The sequence below is a fragment of the Protopterus annectens genome, chromosome 3.part0 (genome assembly GCF_019279795.1).
Source record: "Protopterus annectens isolate FY-2018-M chromosome 3.part0, PAN1.0, whole genome shotgun sequence".
Classification (NCBI taxonomy): domain Eukaryota; kingdom Metazoa; phylum Chordata; order Ceratodontiformes; family Protopteridae; genus Protopterus; species Protopterus annectens.
In genome coordinates this window covers 799,338,903-799,362,209 of record NC_056731.1, presented here as the reverse complement: position 1 = coordinate 799,362,209, position 23,307 = coordinate 799,338,903, and the positions used below count along the sequence as shown (strand labels likewise).

Here is a 23,307-nt window from a genome sequence, read left to right as displayed (position 1 = left end):
GAAAAGCTGAAAGAAATTTTGAACTGCAAACTTTCGTGACTTCTCCTCCCATTTTGGTTTTCCATAAGTTAAGGGTTACCCTTAGAACTAGCCCATCCTTTATGCCTAAAGTGGTCAATGAGCTGTCCTTGAACCAGACAATAAATCTCTCTACCTTTTCCCCTCCCCTCAAAACAGGGGAAAGAGAATCTTGCATTCTTCAGGTGTCACAGTTTAACTTGACAAGACCTAATGTATCAGAAAGTCAGACCAGCTGTTCATTTTCTTTTAGAACAAGAAGTTGGGTCTCCCTGTTTCCAAACAGACAGCTTCCAAGTGGAAATCTACTGCTATCTCCTTTTGTTGTACCTTTATTGATAAGGAGCTTTCAGGTATGCTTAAAACACATTCTACCTGGTCTGTAGCATCTTCTGTTGATTTTTTTCAAAGGTCTGAACTCCATGTCTATTCTAGGAGCTGCTACTTGGCCTTCTCTTCATTCTTTTACTAGGTATTACAAGACTGATGCTTTTACTAGAGCTAAAGCTTGATTTATTAGGTTGATCTTGCAAGGAATCTTCAGTGTGAGTTCAAATCATTCTTCCTCCCTAGACAGTTATAAATCTTTGCAACTCTTCCCATTTGTCAGTAATGATTACAGGAAGCGCATAGTACAGTTGTATAAGAACATAGCAGTTAATTTCCGACTGTCACTGTCACAGTATTACATCGCACTCGGCTTCCTATTCTGTCCTGTTTTTTGTTGTAGACCAAGGTGATATCCTTTCCTTCGTCCTTGTATTGCTTGATAAGAGCTTTTTAGCGGCCTTCTCCTTTATTGCATTGCTGGCTTTTGGGGGTCTGGGGCAAGACAGTCCTAAGGTACTTCACTGCCATATGTCCCTTGTATACCATTTAGCCTAGGAGCACTTTGGTCATACATAAGATGTACAGTGCAAGAAGAAGATACCAAGGCTTTAGTATCCTGGCTGGACATACAGCAATCCCTGGTGGGATATCCCACTTGTCAGTAATACTGTAACAGTGCTCCGTCAGCCATTTACTGTTCTGGCAAATTCTTACACAACTCCACTTTCTCTACCTTACCCTTTTACTAAATCATCCAGGCTCCACTATGTGACTTTGAGATCTCATTCTTGGTTTACAAATGAAGCTACCACCATCCTCTGTAATTTTACCTTCCCCTGTCCATGAAAAGAAGAAGAAACTTGTCATGAAGTCTTTGGGTGTCAGGCTGGATCATGTTTTATCCCATCCTTTGGTGGTTGACTCTCTTGTGGCTGTTTGTTATTCTTCAGACCACTCATCTTTTTCCCACAGTCCATTTGGTGTTTTAACTATAGTCACTAAAGACCTTTAGATAGTCCCTTTTTTGGGGGCTGTTAGAATGCCTTCGGTAGTCATGGAAGAACCCCTCTTGTTGGCCTCAGAGAAAGGAGCAGAAGAAGGTTCTTCATTCAGCTGGGATAGGGAAACTGAATCTGAGACTAGTATGCTTTCTGTCTGTCTTTTTTCTAGGGAGCCTCCCAGGAAGAATGAACATAGTGAGAAAACCTTCCAGTCATCTGTTTCTATTTCTATGAACAGAGGAGATTTACTGAGGTTTGCTAAGGAACTCCACATTTGCTGTGCCTTCTTGATGGTCAGGTAAGAAAAGAGAGAGAAAAAAAAGGGTTCCCTCTCTTTCTGACTTGGATTTTTAGTCAGAAGGGCAAACATTGCGGGGGAGTGGAATTTCTTCTCAATCTGAATTTTCTGATTCTGAGGAAAGTATGGTTTCAGATTTCACTTTTGAAAATGTATCTTTTTTCTGATACTTTAAGATGAAATAGGTGTATCAGTGAGAACCAAATGAAATTCCTGTGGCACAGAGTGTATTACTGTTTGTTATAGTTGGATATGCATGCATCTCCAGTTGTTCCTCCTTTATTGCCTGCTAGCTTACCTGATAGTTAATTTCCTGTCCATAGGAAGTCTCTAACAAAGATATACAAGGCACCTCAGACTCATAAATATTTGTTGTCTAGTTCTAAAGCAGACCCAGTAGTGATTTCTTTACCTAAAATTGCTTCTCCTAAACAGATTACTGCTGCTAACCCTGTTCCCTCTAACAAGGATTGGATACCATTAGAAATTATGTGGGGAAGATGCTATATATTTCTAGTAATTTAACATTCACGATTTTAAACTGTCACGCTGATATGCTAAAGTGTGTGCTTTTATCTTTCGAGAACATGTAGAAGTTACCGTGTAACGTTCCTTCCTTCTGAGGTAAAAAAAAAATCTTTGAATGCTTCTGTAACATCTGCTTCTCATCAAGTATGCTTATGATGCTGCTGATTCTTTCTCCAGAGCTGCTGCTTGTGTGTCGGTATTGAGAAGGTTGGCTTCGCTTCATTTTCAAAGCCTTCCTGAAAATGTTAAGATTGAAATTTTAATTTCACCCTTAAGTAAGAAAGTTTGGTTTGGCCCTTCTGCAGCTGACGTGTTAAGGAAGGGTGATGAAGGGGATAAGTGGATTCAAGAAGTAACACAGATTTTTCAACCCTCCTTTTTCAAAACAAATAGAAATTTCCCTTCCTCCTCAGCTCCCTTTATCAGTGAGCAAGTTAAACAGCAAGGAGACATCAAACAAGATTAAAAAAAAAGCATTAGAAAGGAAAAACCTGAAAAAGTCTAAGGGCAATCCTCTTGAAAATAATGACTCTGACTGCTCAGGATGCCCCCCCTTTCGATCTCTCAGAGGCTTCATAGTCCTTTCTGGTGCCAGAGTGTTACACAAATGGCAGTGAGGAATCCTCTCTCCTCCTTGTACAGTGAACCAAGTCTTTCTTTCTCTCTCTCCTCCCATTTTGCACCAGATATTGGCTCAAGAAGTTAAAGAACCAGTGTCTCATTGCCACTTCAGCAAAGGTTTTTATTCAGGGATTTTCTGATATGAAAAAAAAGGAAGGATCCTGAAGATCTATACTAGACCTTTCCTTTCTAATATTTTTATCATGATTCCAAAGTTCAAAATATTGTCTAATGTGTCTCTTCAGACCCTTGTACCACTCATCCCTTATGTATCTCCCATTAGTGAGCAGTTCATTCATTTTTTAAAATTTGCTGTATCTGGTTTATATTACCAGTTCTTTGTCTTACACTTCATACGTTAATAGGTATATACTAGGCTAACAACCACCAGGGCCTTTATAAGCCTAAACATGCAAAGCAATCCATTTTCATCTCCTTGTAACATGCGTGCCAAAGTAGAGGGGTATGCTAGTTAAGAAGATGCAAAAAAGTTATGTGGAGGGTATTTTAGTTTTGGAATGTTTACTGTTGGCCTGTGTCTGTAAAAGACATGGGGGCTAGCCCCTAGATGAATTTATGATTTCCCACGCAGTGGTCAAGGATTGTCCTTAACTTTTTCAGGTTTGAATAGGGTTAGAAATGGACTCTGCTTCACATGAATGTAGAGCCAATTTCAGAGCACGGGATTCCTTTGAGACTCATATCTACAGTATCTTGCCAGCATGTTCTATTTATGTTGCAGGCAAAGTTTAAATCCCTGAATCTAGTCCATTATATTAATACCTTGGATTCTGTTGGTGAGGAGCCTCTGTGGTGCTCCAGCTGTTACATATGCTTAGTCAGGTACATGCAGAAGAGGGCATTGTACTCAATGATGGGTCTGATGAGGGCCGAGTAGAGTGGTACTATAACTTTCTTGGACCTGGTTGCCATACCCTTATTTATAAGTTAGACAAGGTAGTATGATTTTCTTACCACCTAGACTACATGTTGATCAAAGGCCAGATTACTGCATACATATGTTCCCAGATCTCTGACTACCAGGCCAACTCATACAGGTGTCTTATCAGTACAGTAATTTGCCTGGGCTGATGTTTTCCCAAAAGGCACTATAAAGTGCTTCTTTGCAAAGAGTTTTATTCCTTGGCTTTGACACCAGTCATCTGTCTGCATTAGACCGTCTTGCAGGATGTTGGTGTTATGGGGGGAATGTATGATAGCTCCTAATTTGCAGTTGTCTGTGAACTTGGTGAGCCAGAGACTCTTGACATTAATCTTTACCTCTGAGGGGTAGATGCCAAACAGGAGTAGGCCCAGCACCAAGCCCTGTGGTATTTTGATGGTGACCTGCCTCATGGTGGAGGTGGTTTCACCAGTACAGTACTGACTTGTCTATGAGCCAGCTGCCAATCCGTTGAGTTATGTGTGGATTTATGCCTAGTTTGTTGAGTTTGTATACAATACCTGAATGGGGTATTGCATCAAATGCCTTATCCAAGTCTAGGCAGGTGGTATGCACCATTTTCATGTCATCCATTGCATTGGCTACTTTCTCAAAAAGTCATTGAGTAGGCATGACCTTCCCCTGACAGAAGCAAACTGGGATGGGTCCAGTGTATGTAGGTTGCCAGTATCTCTGTTGATCATTTCCATGATTCATTCCATGGCTTTGCATATTAGACTAGTTAGACTAATAGGTCTGTAGTTTTTGGGGTTGGTTGATGGTCCACCCTTGTGAAGAGGGATAACAGTTGCAGTCCTCCATTCTCTTGATACGTAGCCTGTTTTGAGGCTGTAGTTGAAAAGTGACTCAAGTGATCTTAATAGGCCATATTTCAAGTTGTTTAGGAGACAGCCAGGGATATTTTCGGGCCCCATTAAGACTGTGTTTTTTGGCCTTAGCCAGCTCTGCCCAAACCTGCTCCCTGCTAATAGTTGGTGGAAGTTATACTAGTAGGGGTTTCCCAGGGGGTTGGGAGGAGTGAGGGTGAAGTTTGAGCTGAATTTGTCAGCCAGCAGGTTTGCTGTGTCACTCTGCTCAGTGGAGGTAGTACCATTTACTACCAGTTCAGCACATGGCTGTGTGTTACCTTTGAGGTTTCAGACATAGCTGCACAAGGTCTTATGGTTGTCTTTAGCCTGAGAGGTTATCTTGACCTCATCACTGGTCTTGTTCGATTTAATTAGTCCTCCTAGTTTCCTCCTTAGTTCAATAAGTGAGCTCTTGTCATGAGAGTTGCTCTTTCTGATTTTGGCCAGGACTTTTTTCCTTTCATTATATACCCAATTAAGATTAGTAGTCCACCAATGTGGTTTGTTTTGGGCTTACTTTTGGCAGGTTCAGGAGTCCTTATGTAGCCATTTACATGTTTGAGCAGTGTTTCTCTGAAGGTTTCTGCATAGACTCTTGTGAATTCGGGGTTAGGTGAGGCACTGAATTTCGACAGACTGCCGCTTAATAGGATGTAGTTTGCATTAGAATAGTTCCTAACTGTAACAGGTTTTGCTGGGGTTTCCTACATTTTTTTTAAGTTGCAGGAGACAGCTTTGTGATCTGACCTCACCAGTGAGAACATCACATCATGGGTGCAGCACACTTCCATATTGGTGAGAACTAGGTCCAGTATGCTTGAACCTCTGGTTGGAGAACACACTAACTGATCAAGGGCGGTTGTTTTAATAAAGTCCAGGAAATGCTGCGCCTGCAAGTTGAAAGCCGTTTACACTTCTCAGTCTATATTTGATTGAATGGAGAGTGCCTCCAGTAGATCTAGATAAGAGTTGTGGGATTGTTGAAGCACAGATGGTGACCTGTAGCTTGCTAATATATGGTAAGGGACTCTCTCTAGGGTGATTTGCACATGGATGAACTGCAGATTATCATCCTGTTTAAACAATCTTGAAGTATATTTGTTGCTAGTGTAGATTGAGACTCCTCCACCTTTAATCCCTGTATGTGTGGCTGATGGTCTACATGTGTGGAAGGCACTGTAGCCTTGTACTGAGAGTACTTTTTGTAGCTTTAAACCATGTGTCGGTAATGGCACAGATGTCTGTAGTCTCCAGAGCGAGGACAGCATGTAGGGTGTGGAGTTTCTTTTTAAGGCTTCTGGCAGTGAGCCGTAACACCTTTAGGTGCCTTTGCATCTTATTTGCTATGCCAGTAGGTTTGTCACTTAAGGATCTAACAGATGGATAAAATTTTAGTCAAATCTGGAAGCCCAGAGGGACAGGTGCAGATTATTTTTGGCAAAGCAGTATGGTCTTTTGAATGTGTCCTCCTAGGCCGACATATATTGAATCCCAGTGGATTGATCAGAAACAAAGTCAGTTGTTATTCAATCATTTGTTGTTCATACGTACTTTTGTATTATCCATGGTGACGGTAGAATGCTACTGTATGCAAGGCACATACCTGTCTGAGACACAGATCTGTTTTGAAAGCTCAGAAGGACAGATTACCAACGTGACTTTTGTATAAAGACAAAATCGAAACCTTGATTTCCTGAACGAGAAAGTTTTACCTGTGTGTGTGTGTGTGTGTGTGTGTGTGTGTGTGTGTGTGTGTGTGTGTGTGTGTGTGTATATATATATATATATATATAGAGAGAGAGAGAGAGCTTTCATTTTTTTTCATTTTTAGCTTTCATTTTGCTTTACTTAACAGTGCATGAAGTGTTTTTTTTCTAAATGGATTTAAGAAATTCATGGATACACAGGAAGGGTTTTGGTTTGTTTAACATGGGGTGAAGTTAGGCATAAGTAAGGAAGTGCTAGACATGGCAAAGGGTCTAAAAAGGTTGAAATGTAGGGATTTCTACCTTAAATAAATCAAATCATTTAATGTACTTGCACAAAATGAAAACTTGGGAAATATTAGCACATATATATTGCAGAAGCTGAAGGCTGCAAATAGTATTTGCAAATATGCTGAGTGAAATAACCTGAAGTGAGTTGATATGGAAAAGCATTTCTTCTGTTATAAACATGTGTGTGTATTAATATGCTTTAAGTATGCAGGGTTTACAGGTGAAATAGTTATCCTTTTTTATCAGTTCAGAGAAGTAGGAAGCCTCCGCCTGTTTTGAGGGATAACCTGTGATGAACTGAGTTTTGCTGGCTGAAATAATGGCTCTGTTGAATGTTAACAGAATATTATGTCTGCTTATTTTTACATGAGACGTTAAAGTTTTAAGAAGACAGTAAGATATATTTGAGGGGGGTTGTAATAAATGGAAATACGTTTAGAGTGACTGAGGCTTCATATTTATGCGACACCTGAAAAATGTTAAAAATATTCAATTTGTCTCTAGATTATTTTACAGGCAAAAATGTGTCAGCAGTGCTGGATGGCAGTAACTGTTCTAGTTTATAAAAACATTGGAAGTTCACCAGTACCTTTTAATAAAGGGCTTTAAAGGTGCATTGCTGCCAAGACAAATCATGCACCTGCTGAGTGATGACATTTCTTACTAATACAAGAGCATAACTTCTTTATTGGGAGACAATGCCAAAATATATGTAAAATATCCCTGATTACACTAATTGGAAAGCATCATGGAGAAATTTGCTTCAAATTATCACAAATCTTTCCCAATTTTGATATGGATCTTTGTTATAGTCAATTGTTTTACTTGAAGAACATATTACTGTTATAAATACTCTGCAAATGGTTCACGTTGGCTCTTGCATCCTCAGTTATCTAGTGTACATTTTCTTTCTATATTTTGTCTACCTGGTGGACCACTTGCCTTTTTGTTTTTGCTTGTTACACATTGAAAAAAAATCACGGTACTTACGTATTATCGCAACCATATTGGGTAGTCGTCCTACTTCCTGATGTTAGTCATCTTACTTCCTAATGTTATGCCGAAAATCATTTATCCTGCATTGGCAAGGGTCGTTTAAAGTCCAACTCACTTTATCACCTCGGTTCTGCAACAGGGACAGGAATACTGGCCCAATTCTGCCTTCCGGGTTGAGTCCTTTACTGCCATAACTGAGACTAATAGTTAGTTAAGACTTACAGTGCCAGCTTGCCTGTAATAGCAGGCAGTCAGCCTTTTCATTTTTGTGCTTGTTTACATCTGCATTTTTAAAGGTTGTATGTCGATGTGACTTTATGTAGGGCTGAACCTTCCATGTTTTCATGTGTTTTTTTTTTTTGGGGGGGGGGGGGTTTACTGTACCACGATCCTACCTAAGAGGCTTCAGAAAATGAAAGGGGATAATCCCCGTGTTGTAATATGCATTGCAATGACTTGTGTATTGGGATTAATTGTTTTTTCGACAAGAATCGTCAGCAAGACTAAACTCTATCCTAACTATTTTTGACTGTGAAAGAGTCTGTGCTTGGTAATGTAAAAGTGCTGCTTGTTATCATCTGCCCTGTTCATTTCATTTTGTATGGAGGCGCTGCGGTAAAAGACGGACCTGGCTAGACAAATTAGATCCAAATTCCTGTTCCTCTGTCACAGACAAGATGAAGCATTACTGATTTGCAGTCCACACACCCCTTTTCACTGCACAAAACCCTTGTTTCATAATAACATCAGGTGTTATGCCTAGTCCCCAATCTGATTGCAATAATATGTAAGTACCAAAATCACAAGATAATAAAGACCTTTACTGGCTGATGCAAAGACTTGATAAATATAGATTTCACCAGGTTAGGCAGCAGTGAGCAAACACTGGCAATAAGACTGAGAGCAGTTAAAGGTGAAGCTTAAAATGGAAGTGAGAAATCATATGTTACAAATGATGAGAGGTTCCACTGTGACAAATGATGAGAGGTTCCAAGGTGCCAGTAAAGTGGTTAGGTGCTAGATCTGTAAAGTAGGCTTGCAGTGGAGTAAATCACTTACAAACAAAGCAAGTTGTTTAGAAGTGAGTCCTAGATGATCATTTGGAAGAACTGCAGGTTTATTAATTTATTATTTTTTTAAGGTGAAAAAGAAGTTCAAAGGGAGAAGGAAAAAATTTTAAAATTATTTAGAGGGCCTATTTCAGAGAAATTAAGAGTTACCATGTGAGTCACTGAGGGATACATATTTTATAATTTTGCTGAATTTCAAAATATTGGCAGTTAAACTGAGGCAACAGAGCACAAAGGGTTAGAATCAGTATGAAGCAACGTAGGTTTTCATTTCAGTAGAGATCTGGATAATAAAAGCTAAGCATTTTAGACAGTATTGTAGGAATTAATATCAAGCTCAGAAGAAATTTAGAGATAATGAGCAGGAAGGATGGCTTCATGCATAGTTTAAGAATATCAAAAATTGCACAGAGGAGTCAGTATTCCTGATGGTAAACTGTTTTGTTTGGAAGAGTTAATGGTGATTTTTAGGAGTCAGGTATAAGGAAAGACTGTAGGTAGTATCTTAAATGAGTTGTGGAATTTACAATTAGTCAGACGTTTTGCCTAGATTTCTGCAGCTTTATAATGCATTTCTGGAAACTAAACAAATTACTCTGTAATGGAGGAAGGTTGTGGTAACTGTAATACAAAAAGAAAGAAAACATACAAGTTTGTCTTCTTCACAATAGCAGTGTTAAATCATGATTATGAATTATTTATGGCAATCTTGCTAGGAAGAACTCATACTGAAATTTGCATACACTGACCCATTTATAATTATATATTTGGTTTAAAGGCTAGTGGTGGTGTAATGCTCCTTCATTATCTCAGATGTCACCCAATCCAACAACTTAATTTATTCTAATGCAAATGAGCTCTTTGTAAAACTTCTAACTGAATCCTCACAGCAACTATACCTGGACATAGCCTTCTTGCCACCTACAACATCCCTCATTAAATTTATAAAAATCTACTACTGTCCATGGTTTATCAAATTAAACCTAACAAACACATTGTTATACTAGGTGACCTTAATCTAACCTTTTAAGCACAATAAAGCATGACTTAAGGAATTTCCTGCTGACTTCAAGCTCCTTCAGTTAGAGGACAGCCTCACCAAACCCAACCTTAAGTCAAATCACCACTTGCTACTAGGCCTCATAATCACTTCCCATCCTGCCAGTGTCATCTTTTGTTTCCATTCACCGTCACACCCTCAGTAACCACTGCCCTGTTAATCTTTACTTTACAAAATTTTACAGTCAAATACCTCCATAATATAACTTCCTTCAGACTTAAGCCTCCACATAAACTTCCCATACTGCACATGTACCTGTTCACTATTTATTTATTGGCATTGGTTTTACCAGGAAAGCTCAACTGGGCACAGGCGTTTTTTTTTTTTTTTTTAGCAGCGGCTCGGAAAGAAGAGCTCCAAGGTATCATATTTAATGTAATCAATATTTACAATAACAAATTTAATAATGCAGTTTCAATCAGTCTCTCTTTAATTGATGGCAGGTGTGTACCCAAGAAGACTGACTGTTGTAATTGAAATCAAAAGGTGCTTCAACAAAGTTATGCAACCAACTTATTGTATGTTTTTTATTTTTTTTTATATTTTTTCCCCTAACAGATTTGTTTGTTTTTCAATTGAATTGTACAGGTTATAGGTCACATTAAAGGTGGGAAAAGTTTTGAAATGATTTATTGTGGTCTCATTTTTTATATATCACAAAAACCTGGCATTTTAACAGGGGTGTGTACACTTTTTATATCCATTGTAGGTATAATACTTTAGGAAGTATAATAAAATGAGTTATTAGAAGGGGATAAGTTGGTTAAGTAATTTAGTGCTTTAAAGAGAGTTATGAGTAACATGCTGAAGGGTGTTAGAGAGCTATGTCCCAGATGAGGACCAGGGACAAAGCAAGGAGGCAGAGTGGAATTCTTTTAGTAATGGTTTGAAAGAAAATGAATGTGTGTGATAGACCTGATCGATATAGATATTTTATTCCAAGTTCTAGTTACATTATTGGAATAGAGGCTGACCCAGAGCCCTTTGTGGTTTGTAGATGTTTATTATTTGACCAAAGGGGACGATTTGTAAAATAGCATTGGAGTAGGGTTCTTATTGTTAGGCAGGTGAATGGGGATGGATAACTTTATGGGTTAAGGTGACCTGAGTATAAGATAGGTATTGAGGATGCTCGAGAGAGTCAAGTTTTTTTGAGCTGAACAGTAGTGGGCCCAGTAAGGTTTGTTGGAAGCGATTCTGGCAAAATTGTTACAGCACTGTTCAAGTTTAGGACTAAGTAAGGCTTGTAGGTTGGTCATGATAGGGGCTCCATATAGGAGAGCAGGCAAGAAGTAAGTTGTAAGTAGAGTTATCATGCCAAGTTTTTGATTGGTTTTCTTGATGTTGTTGTCGATATGTAAATTGAATTTAAGATTGCCATCAGTTGGCATGCAAAGTAGTTTTGTACTTGGGTAACTTCAATCATGGTATTATTTAAAGAAGAAATTTTAAAGTTTTTCATAGAAATTAAATTTTGGAAAAAAAGAGAATTAATTTAGTTTTTTTCGGGATTTAGTAGCAGGTGATTATCCTGTAGCCAACTTTCAATAAGGTTAAAGACTTCCTGAGTAATTCTCTGGAACACCAAAACAACCTGTCTCACAAAAGAACAGAAATTACTGATGAAAGTGCATTGCAAAGCCTGGGAAACTTGAGAAACAAAACCTTACTCAAAGCAACCATGACAGTTGCACATCACTAAGGAACACTACTATGCAAGCTGTCCATAGACACAAAGCCTTACAGCTAGTCATCTCAAACCTCCATACTGCAGTCTGCTAAACATTTCTTGAAGGCTGTTATCAGTTTAACAGGCAGGTCCCCCCAAAAAAGAAGCAACCCAGTTTGGAATCCATGGATGAAAGTACAGCAGAAGTATGTGTTGCCAAGTTTTCTGCAAGCAGAATATGAATTGACTAGTTAATATAGGTTTGACAGATATGTTAATAAGTGCTACTTCTCAAGTGTTGTCTTAAGTGGACTGAATCAAAGCCCTATCACAATGGTCTGTATCCTACAGACTGCTGACAGGTGACCTGTGTCTGGCATACAAGGCATCCTCTCAGACAATATTGATGGATTTACTGCACATCAGCAAGTCAAATGGCATTAAAAATACTCGGTCTAGGGATCTAAACCCCTTATGCAGCATCAACAGAACAGTTTGGAATAAGGGGTATATCTCGCAGAGGATACTGCTGCTGTGAAACAGACTTCCCATCCAAATAAAACAAATTCAAGTGCAACTTAGACCTATGGATGGGAAACCGAAAATTTACCCCAGGACTGCCCTTTTACCACTAATTGTTAGAGGCAACTCCTAAATGCTTTATCCCATGCATGAGTCCCTTTACATTATCTGTGGTGCAATCCCATTTATTCTCATTAGGGCTAGTATATAATTATTGATCATGGGATGGGGAAGGCCAATCTCTAATCAAGTGGAAGAGGTTAATTTGAGCACAAAAAAGGAAACTGTCTAGGCTTAAAATGGCCTAGAAAGGCCGCTAGCCTAGTATTTAGCTATGAACCTATGACCCTATAATACAGAGTGATGTCACATGCTCAGAGAGAAATTGATATGCTTATATAAGAGAGAGATTATGCTTGATACCTGGGTCTGCTACAGAGTTCCAGTGTTTCAGAATTCTTTTAAATTTATTACAAATATTTTTATTTACCACAGAGGTTGCAGTGGATTTTTCCAAATGCGGATTCTTATGGTTGGTGGTGTGTTAGGTACATGAGAAACATTTATTTATTTATGTAAAATAAATAAATATTTATGTAAAATAAATAATAAATATTTTTGGTGTCCACAACTGACCACCAGCAGCTCACAGGTTGTGTCTTCATCCACACGACTTACTGAATCTCTCAACTCCCCAGAGTATCTCTGACCCATTTAGGGACCATGAAGAAATCACCTGGGCCAATATCATACTGCTGCCAGGGAGTTTTTTCAGATTAATTTCCAACCCTTGCACAGACTTGGTAATATCCCATTGGTGGGGTATGTTGTGGGTTTTAGCACTGCCCCATCCCCTCACTTCTGCAATAGACTGACATCATTATCTGTGGTTCGTCTATTGATGTTTAGATCTAATAGTCTCTTGTGAGATGTAGCATGAGGCCCAGGAGAGAAATTGTTCAGTGATGTCTTTATTATTTCCTGGGGATTGTAAACTCCAATTATAGAAAAACATCTGCGTGCGTTAATTTTAAGAGAGGATATAAGCATTTCAGCAGTATGAAATGGGGTAAATTGTGAGGTGATATAGTGGAATATTTAGAATATTCTTGTAGATGATGAATGCCCTTTCTCCTGTGTTTATGGGTTCCTTCCAGTCTTAACTCATTCCCCTCCAGTACAGCTATTTTCAGTGTGTACATTTAACTCCCAGTGGGTGTGGCTTGAGCCTTTAAAAACTGAAGTTATCGCTGTACAGTTCAAACAAATATTCATATCACTGGAACCATAAGTGTTACTAGAAAACTGTAAATGGCAAATTATTCAAGACAAATTAATCTTTACATTAGTGACATTCATTCAGTTCGATGCTTTAAACTGGATTTCATAAGCCAAAATAAAGGCAGTGGATATTAATTTTGTAGTGTTGTATAAACAGCCTATGATATCTCAGTAACCGTTCAAGCCAGACACATACTGCTAGTAGGATTTTCTTCATACAGCCATGAGCTAGATATTTAGAGTAATATAAAAATCATTACAATACAAATAAACAGTATACGTATAAAATTCAATTTCTCTTTAGCTGCATTAGACAGATGTCAAATATCAATACAGTTGTGTTTGCCATCATATATGCTTTAAAATAAAATCTTGTAATATCTTGTATGTAGCATGTGTTTTGAATTATTAATGCAAATAAGAACATGCAGTATTTGACACCTAGAGGCATCAGTAGGGGGAAGTGCAGAAATGCCTGGAGGTGCACTCAACTGTAATGATACTGCATCCTGGTGGTAAGATTTCTTCAGCCTTTATTTCATGTTTTTGCCAGATTTCAATGATGATATATATATATATATATATATGTATATATATATATATATATATATATATATATCATGTACTTCTGGAAATTTATTATGAATGCTTTTGAGATTAGCTTTGAAATGTATAAGCCAGAAGAGTTTTTTTGGAGGTATGTTTGTAACAGGCATATGATGAAGTTTAGTAGGGTTGCTCTGATATGGAGGATTGCCTGGGCATATGATTTTTAGGTGCAGGAAAAAGTGGAAGTGGCTGTTTGCTTATATTTCAGAGTAGGTCTTAAGCCTAGCTTGTTGGGGATTTAGTTGTAGTTGAGATTGTTCTTAAAGAGATTGGTGATTGTTGTAAAGAGGCTGGGAGTTACTAAGAAGTGATGGTGCATGCTGTTTGAGAGTCAAGTATGAATGTGGTAAGTTTTAGGGTAGGTATAAAGAATATGATGTTGACAATAGGTAATGTAGGCTAGAGATGTGAGGGATATTGATATGAATATCTAAGGAAGGGGAATACTGGAGAAAACTGGGCAGTACTTGCTTGCACCACTTGTCTAGAGAGATGATGAGGGTCTGTCAGATGGTTATAGATCGTGGCATTACTCTCGCACAAATTCAGATCCTTAAGGAAGTGAATGTACTTGCTGATATCCTCTTCTGGGTCTAAAGAGTTTTCTTGAGCCAGAAGAGAAGAGATGCATGTCTGATCAAAATTTTCTGGACGTGAGGCAACCAGGAGATCAAACTGGTACAGGAGAGAACATAGTCTCAAATCATTTCAGTTGAACAAGAGGAGATGATTGGCAAATACTGTCTCCCTTTCAAAATGGGCAAGATTTGTGCACATATTTCCACCTTTCTATCTGATACAATGCTTTTAACAAAATTAAGAGAAGGCAACCAGAATCAGTCCTCGTCATCCTTTAGTGGCTGAGAAAGGTCTGATTTCAGGCTGTTAGGCCTTTGCAGTACACATCCTGTTTCAGTACTAGGCAAGAAAGTGCCTGTTGTTTGGAGCAACAGTTAGTTTTGGATGCCTGACAGTACAGTCACTTATCCAGTACCATCTAAGAAGTCCCCCTCAGTTAGGGCTATAAATGGTTTCACTTCCAAGGATGACCGGTCCTTTACATCCTTTATTTCCTTTGGATCTTCCAGTAAATGTCACAGAGGTGACTGAAGCTACCAGAAAGTCTTCCATCTGACATACTTGCTCTGCCATGAAAAGACTTTCCCTGTATGGACACACATATTTCTCATACCAGCTTAGTCTGTCTGGAGGTGATTCTGACCTACTTCAACATTTTACTCATTCCACAGTCGTGGTGCATGTTTCCACCATTTCAGAGCATCATGATCTTGTGGATGAAAACAATGAAGAAAAATTGTGGCTGAGCACAAGCTTGTCAAGCAGATATTTAAGAGCTTAAGTATCCATCTGATTTTCCCCTTCTGCTTTTGGTGGTCGTCTTCTCCTTGGGATTCAAACGTTGATTTTCCCCTTCTGCTTTTGGTGGTCGTCTTCTCCTTGGGATTCAAACGTCATAACTGACAGGCTCACCTGTCCTCCATTTGAAACAACTAGTGAGACAGATCTGAAGCCCTTTTCTTGTAAGACAGTATAGCTAGTGGCCATTATCTCTGCCCATAGGATCTCAAAACTCATGCACGTTGGCCATTCACAAGGATCATGTGCCACTTAGAACTAACATGCATTTCTTCCTGAATGTTATCTCAAAACTGTGCATACACCAATCCATTCATCTCATTGTTGTCTTTTTAGTGAGAGAATACAAGTTAAAACAGCCCTTCATACCCTGAACATGCAGCATCACCTAGATTCTAACAGTGAGTGGTACATGCATCAAGCACAACAGGTGAACTGTCTCCTTTGCTTTGAGGAAGTAAGTTTTGGCTATGACTAAGCAGACCCAGTCCAAGTGGTTTGCTACCTGCATTCTTTTTAGCCATCTGGTGGCTAACCAGAATTTGGCTAATACTTTGAAGGGCCACTCTACTAGAGATGTGGTTCCTTTATGTGCCTGTTGTATGAATGTGCCCATTGTGGACATATGTGTTGTGGCCACTTGGTCATTTCATCATACTCTTACCAAACATTATTGCTTGGATAGTAATTCCAGGAACCAAGCCTTAATGTTTCAGAATTTGGCCTTCTTAGCCGTTAGACCTTCCTCAAACTTCTGCCTCCCAGTGAAATTAAAGTCTTTACTACTTGGGATTTTTTCCTAATAGTTATCCTTTACAGAGTGCCTTCAAATTTTGATATGACCAATATATGGTCAGCATATCAACTCAGCATATCAACTGATGTGTGTACAAAGCCCTGTGTTTTGGGTACTTATTACCTTCCTGCTGTCTCCCTGTATCTGGACTGCCTCTCTCTCTCTCTGTAACATATTGTCATATAGCTTTTCTTTTAAGATGGGCAAATGTCCAATTGTATATTTTTATTTATCTTTTTTAAGTGAACTCAGTGCATGAGATTCAGCTAGGGAGTGTAGTGTTTGAACTCATGCTCCTAGACAGGTGAGTTATATCATGATATGAAGTAGTGGGAAGCAGCCATGTCTGTGAGAAGGCAAGAGATGTGAAGTTGTTCAATCTCGCCGTTCATTCTTACACATGGGTTTAGAGCCGATCTATCGGCTCTGAGTCGGCTGTTTTACTTGCTGAAGATCTCAGAGTAGCTCAAGACCAGGGCCCTATCCCATGATGCTCTTTCCTACCCCAGATCTAGTTTGCCGCTGCAACAGATCAGAGGTCGTTGGAGAGCTCGGGCCAGTTTGTGACAAATTTTTTCTATTTTTCTGCTTTATAGCTAATAGATTTACTCTTATACAGTTTTACTGATTTTTGGGCTAGTTAGCCTTTGTTTACTTAATCCCTTTCAGAGTTTTGATGAGATTTCGTTCTTTTCAGCGCGGCTGCTCTTAGGCTTTTGTTTAATCCCTATCTGTGTTTTTCATAATATTGCTATTACTAGTGTGCGCTTAACTTGTTATTAGTTAGAATATATTTAGATATTGAAGGATTAGAAAGATTTTTAGATTTTAGATATTTAGATATTAGATTGTTGTTAGTTTTTGATAATTGTTCAGTGGTTCTGACAACTCAGAGTTGTTTATAGTAGCTGGAGTTTACAGTGTTTTGTGTGTGCTGTTGTTATTCAGTTTAGTGCTTACTGTGGTGTTGCTTCTAGTATGGCTGATCAAAAGGAGAAGCAAAAATCAGGATTTAAAAAGTGTCCAAAATGCGGGCAGAAGATGTCCATCACAGACGCCCATGTGAATTGCGTGTATTGCTTGGGGCCAGTTCATCTCCAGGAGGATTGCTCTATCTGCCATTCCTTCAGTAGCAGGGTCTTGCTTGAGAGAAGAAGGAAGTTAGTGAATAGAGGGTTGGTGAAGCCTGATTTTCAGAAGTCCTTGGACAAGGCTGACCAAACCTCCAAGTAATCGAAAGGGTCAAAGTCTTCTAAGGCTTCCTCGGAGCCCATGTCATCGGCTTCGAGCTTTACTGTGAAGGTGCGGTTGCAGGCTCCACAGTCTTTGGAGCCATGCACCGAGACAGTGTTGAGGAGCCGGTCTTCGAAACCTTGGGATCGCCTATTCTTCTGTCACTGGCATCTTCAGTTCGTTCGACTCGTTCTTGGAAGACCCTCTCTGATGTGGATGTGGACCGGGTGGTGCAGAGGCTTCTCGAGAACCCGGCACTGGCTAAATTATTATCGGTCTTGAACCAACCGGCTTCAGGTCCTAAGACCATCGCACCTGCTGTGACTACTCCTCCTCCAAGCCGAGCAGGACCTTCAGAGCCATGGGAGGAGGACCTGATGGTTGTGAAGCCTTTGGAGCAAAGGCCTGTTCCAGTGCCATCACCTCCGTCAACCCTGACTTCTTCGGTACCTTTGGAAGAGTCTGGGAGCTGACACTCTCTGGTCGGTTCTTGGGGGGGGGGGTCGAACTGATGCATCGGTTCCAACCCTTCCTCTCGGAGCGTCGGCGCGGATGAGCTCGGCTCCATCCTCTGGCTTGGAGCCCACTGTCTCGGTACCGGGGAGGTTGCTTTCTTCTTCGGAACCGGCGGCTTCCTTGGGTCGGAACAGTGGAGCCTTCGATGCTATGAAAAGGATTATGTCATCCAAGACACACACTTCATCAGGTCCCTCCTCATCCTCCCCTAAAGTGCCACTTTCTGCCTCTACATCGCAGGTCCCTGTGAAGCGTCGAGACCCGGAGCCTCAGGTAACCCCATCGGGTGACCTTTGTTCTACTGAGACCACACCAGAAGCTCCCACTGATGAGGTTCCCAGGAAGAAACTTTGTAAGAGGAGGCATTTAGATTCCCCACAGGAGTCCTTGACATCAGACACCAACTTAGGGGAATCAGAAGTGTCCCCATGGTCCCCCTCTGAGGATATTTCCTTTGCTGATATCCTGGAAGTCCTTAAGCAGAGGAGTGACTGGCAGTCCGTTAGCCCTACTGAGGATGAGTCGGTGCTCCTGAAGGCCTTTGGGTCTCAACTTTCCACCTTCTGAGTGACTCCGCCCTTCGATGAACTAATGGAATTGGTTGCTCGAAGGGCGTGGGAGTCTCCTGATTCTATGGATCCAGTCCCTAGGAGGCCCAGCAAGTTTATCACCTCCCCCCAAGACAAGACAGCCACTAAGAAAGAGATGTCTGAAACATCTTCTACTGTCCATCCTCCTAATAGGGATTCTAGGACTATGGACAGGTATGGGAAACGCATCTTTAGTTCTGCAACCTTTGCTATTCGATCGCTTAACTACTTGACTCATTTTATCTGTCTTCAAAGAGATCTAAAAGAGCTCGGAGATACTCTGCAGGGTAGTACAGATGGAGGTGTCTCTGAGAAGGTGACAGCCCAGCTTAATACCCTTAATTCCATAGTTAACTCATCCATGCGGCTTATTTCCTATGCAGCCGATGGGTCGAGCTGGGCAGCGGATTCAGCAATAGCTCTTTGGAGACATTCCTGTATGTGCTTATGCTCCTTTGCGGAAGCCTTCAAGTCTTCCTTTGTCAACACCCCATTCGATGGCTCGTCTCTTTTCGGGCCCAAAGTCAAGGAGACTCTCACTAGGTGTAAGCAAGAGGGAAAGACTCTATCTGCCGTAGGAGTCCATTTTTCCACCCCTACCAGACCATACTCCAGAGGGCAGAAAGGTGAAAAAATGTGGTTCCGAAAGTCCCAAGGTGTTTCCAGAACACACGTAGTGAACCCCCCTCCAGGGGAAGGTGAGGAGGGGGTAATAATGGAAGACACCGCCCCAGCGGCAGAGGGGGTCCGCAGAACCAGAGTGACTGGGATCAGTTCCTTGGTAAGCCCTATCAGCGCTCCTGAAAGAAAGCCTGACTGTCCTACTCTGGAGGCAGTCGGGGGTCGCTTGGCTTTATATCCAGATGCCTGGCTAGGAATTACAAGAGATTCTTGGGTACAAATCATCGTTACCAGAGGTTACATCATTCTGTTCTTAGAAACCCCACCTGTTTGGAAAAAAATCCCAGACGTTCCACCCAGTCTCAGGGATCAAGCAGCCATAGAAATCCAGAGGCTGCAGGAAAAAAAGAGTCATCTAGCCAGTCCCAGAAGACCAAATAGGATCCGGGACTTACTCCAGATTCTTTTTAGTTCCAAACAAGACAGGGGACTGGAGGCCCATCTTGGATCTCAGCAGGCTCAACACATTTGTAAAGAAGGAGATGTTCTGGATGGTCACGCTTCAGTCTCTTCTCCTATTCCTCGGAATGGGCGATTGGATGTGCTCTATAGATTTCAAGGATGCGTATTACCATATCAGAATGGCTAGACCATCCGGAGATCATCTGCATTTCGTGGTGGGAGCCAGTCACTACCAATTCCAAGCACTGCCCTTTGGATACACAACAGCCACCCCGGAGTGTTTACCAAATGCATGGCAGTGGTTACAGCTCACCTGAGGTGTCTAGGATTCCGAGTGTTTCCATATCTAGACGACTATCAATTTTGAAAAGTCTGCATTCTCACCATTGCAGCGTATGTCCTTTATTGGAGCAGAACTAGACACCACCACAGTAAAATTGCCCCTGGACAGAATAGCCACTCTCCAAAACCAGGTCTCGGACAATTTGCAGAGCAGAAAAGTACCGGCCTCTCAAGTACTGAAGCTACTAGGTACCATGGCAGCTACGCTCATAGCAGTTCCCCTGGGGTGTATGCACATGCGAATTCTTCAATGGTTACTCTTCACACAGTGGTCTTACCAACAACGTCCGTTGTCATTCTTAGTCATGATTACGGACTCTTGCAAGAAGGATCTTCGTGGTAGTTGACCAGCCAACAAGTTACAGTGGGTCGACCATTTATTTCTCCCCTGCTGTCAGCCACGGTGACCACGGATGCTACTCTGATAGGGTGGGGGGGCTTTTTCAGGGAAGAATAGCCCAAGGCACCTGGTTGGAGACAGAGTCACAGTTGCACATCAATGTTCTGGAACTGAGAGTGGTGCTTTTGGTGTTGCAGCACTTCTACATCTCTCTTCCTCTAGGAATGATTGAGATACAGACAGACAACATGTCTGTGGTCTGGTACATCAACAAGCAAGGGGGAACCAGGTCTTATCCCCTGTGTCGAGACGCCTTGAGAATTTGACAGTGGGCAGTATCCACCGGGTGCTTTCTGATAGCAACGCATATCCCGGAGAAATCCAACATGATAGCGGACAAACTGAGCAGAGCCATTCTGTTACCACATGAGTGGTCTCTCAAACAAGAAGTTGCAGAGATGATTTTCCACAGATGAGGCCAGCCTTGCTGCGACCTATTTGCATCCCCTATGAATGCAAAATGCAAAAGCTACTTTGCCCTGAATCCCCCTCGGGGGACAGCCCAAGAGACTCGCTCATACACGATTGGCCCCCGGGACTCCTGTATGCCTTCCCACCTATACCCCTTATCCCGAAATTCTTGCAGAAAGCCAAAAGCCTGGGAAGGACTGTGATCTTAATAGCCTCCTTTTGGCCTCGACAGATTTGGTTCCCCTTCCTCCAACTATATCAACTGGAGGAATCTTGGATTCTGGACCCAGTGCCAGACCTGCTGACACATTCGTCAGGGGCCCTCCATCCCTCCCTTTGTTCCCTCAGACTGACAACTTGGCTGCTCCAATTCCCAACCTAACCAAGTCACACGAATTTTCTTCGAAGGTACAGCATATTCTTGTATCTTCGCATAAAGCTTCCACCAGAAAGTTGTATGCTAGTAAATGGAAGCGATTTGCCTTTTGGGCCTCCCAGAATAACATTAATCTCTATGTTGCCCCGATTGCTAGTATCCTGAAATTTCTATCTAAGCTTTTTCATGAAGGTGCTGCAGCTGCCACTATTAGAGTTCATTTGGCTGCAATTTTGAATTTTCACCTTGGAGCTGAAGGTTCTAATTTGATGTCTCACAAGGTATGTAGGGCCTTCCTGAAGGGTACCATTCATCTTAGGCTGCCTGTTAGACAACCTTTTACTTCTTGGAATCTAAATTTTGTGCTGCCACGTATTATTTTTCCTCCCTTTGAGCCTGCATCGTCCTGTCATTTGAAGTTTCTTTCTTGGAAAACTATTTTCTTGGTAGCCATTACCTCAGCGCGTAGGGTGTCTGAGCTTCAAGCCCATTCTATCAAACCCCCATACTTGGTGTTTCACCCAGACGGAGTGCCACTGAGGACTAACCCTTCATTCCTGCCAAAGGTGTGTTCCGAGACTAATCTGAATCAAACCATTGAACTTCCAACTTTTTTCAGTAACCATTCTAGTAAGTTGGAGTACATGTTGCTTAAACTTGATGTCCACAGACAATTGAGATTCTGTTTGAACAGGACAAAGGAATTTAGAAGAACTGACCAACTCTTTGTATCTCATGTGGACACTAAGAAAGGATTACCAGTCTCTAAAATCACCCTTTCAAAATGGTTAACCGACTGCATTAAGTTTATATACTCTTCAGCAAACCAAACTTTAGAGCATGGAGTGAAGGCGCATTCCACTAGGGCTGTTTCCACTTCTTCTGCTTATGCATCTCTGTTGCCTTTGGACACTATATGTGCAGCTGCCACTTGGTCTAAGCCGCATACCTTTATCACTCATTATAAAGTGGACAGGGCCTCCAGGGATAGGGCTTCCTTTGGTTCCACCGTCCTCAAGAATATACTCCCCTGAACCACCCAGGGTTAGGGTGCTTGGGACACTACCCATATGTAAGAATGAACGGCGAGATTGAACAACTTCACATAAAGAAGTTATGTACTTACCATAACGTTCCATGTGAGTTGTTCATCTCGCTTTCATTCTTACATTCCCACCCGCCTTCCCCCTGCAGGATCTCGAAGAACAAGTAGACTTGGAGTCTGGTGGTCTTGTTCTGGGACTTCTTAGTCCGGTTGGAGTTTTCCTTGGGTTATATCTGTTCATGCTAGGTTCAGCAAACTAGATCTGAGGTAGGAGAGAGAGCATCATGGGATAGGGACCTGGTCTTGAGCTACTCTGAGATCTTCAGCTAGTAAAATGGCTGACTTGGAGCCGATAGATCGGCTCCGAACCCATGCGTAAGAATGAAGACTAGATGAACAACTCACATGGAACGTTATGGTAAGTACATAACTTCTTTTTTTGTTGAGCTTGGGGTATGAAAAGGAGAAATCCCAGTGGTTACTACTGCAGAGGGTCTTCTCATAGACAGTGTGATATGGTAAGTATCTGTTTTATACTGAGTACTCACATAACTGTATTTTTTTTTGATGCTCTGTTTTAAACTGGTGAAAATCTGATTCCTAATTCTGATGTTACGTTTTTTTCAGGCAAGTTGCAAGTACAGAAGAAACTCTCAAAAGAAGCAGTGGAACTCTTAAAGTCAGTGACATTGAATTCCCTCTACAAAGAATTTTCATTGATCTTAGATTAATCTAGAAGTACATTTAAGGTTTGATGTGGCTCCTGGTGAAGTCATAGATACTAATGATACTGAAACATATGCCAAGGACACCATTTAATAAATGTGAATTCATTGGTGGAACTTGTGAGCAATAAAGATTCATTGGTTTTGCTTCTGGCATCTGTAGTCATGATGTCTTTCAGTTAAAACAGCTGAAACAGAAAATTGCAAAAAAAACTCTCACAAGAGGGGTAGTTTTACTGGTGCAAAGTCATAAAGAAATTGAATTATGAATGTAGCTGCTCATTTTGTCGAATAACTTCAGTTGTAGCAAATGCAGACATTTCTAAATTTAAGTATTTTTTGGGACAGCGTCTTTTCTCATATGCTTTGCTGTCTCATAAATGTGCCAAAGTTCAAGCACATGTGGCTGTGCCCTGAAAGAATACTGGGATCATGTATTCTAATGCAGTAAAAATGTTCACTAAACCTGTCCTCTCTGTAGGTGTATACACTCTTGTTTTTATGATTTGAATAACGGTTTCTTGATTTTTTACAAGGCACTTGGAGGCCTATGCATCCAGGCATACGGACACGAAATGCAGTGCAGAGGAAGTACATTTTG

At 40.9% G+C, this 23,307-nt stretch overlaps 1 protein-coding gene across 1 annotated transcript in view; it reads left to right on the top strand.

The window, feature by feature from the left end:
• The window catches only part of TERT (telomerase reverse transcriptase), a 1,470,615-nt gene extending 1,447,753 nt beyond the window's left edge, over positions 1 to 22,862 (top strand). Inside the window, exon 16 of the mRNA XM_044065146.1 lies at positions 22,609 to 22,862. Coding sequence (XP_043921081.1) covers positions 22,609 to 22,712 — 104 coding nt within the window. The 3' untranslated portion in view covers positions 22,713 to 22,862. The remainder of the gene's footprint in view (positions 1 to 22,608) is intronic.
• The last annotated feature ends 445 nt before the right edge of the window (positions 22,863 to 23,307 follow it).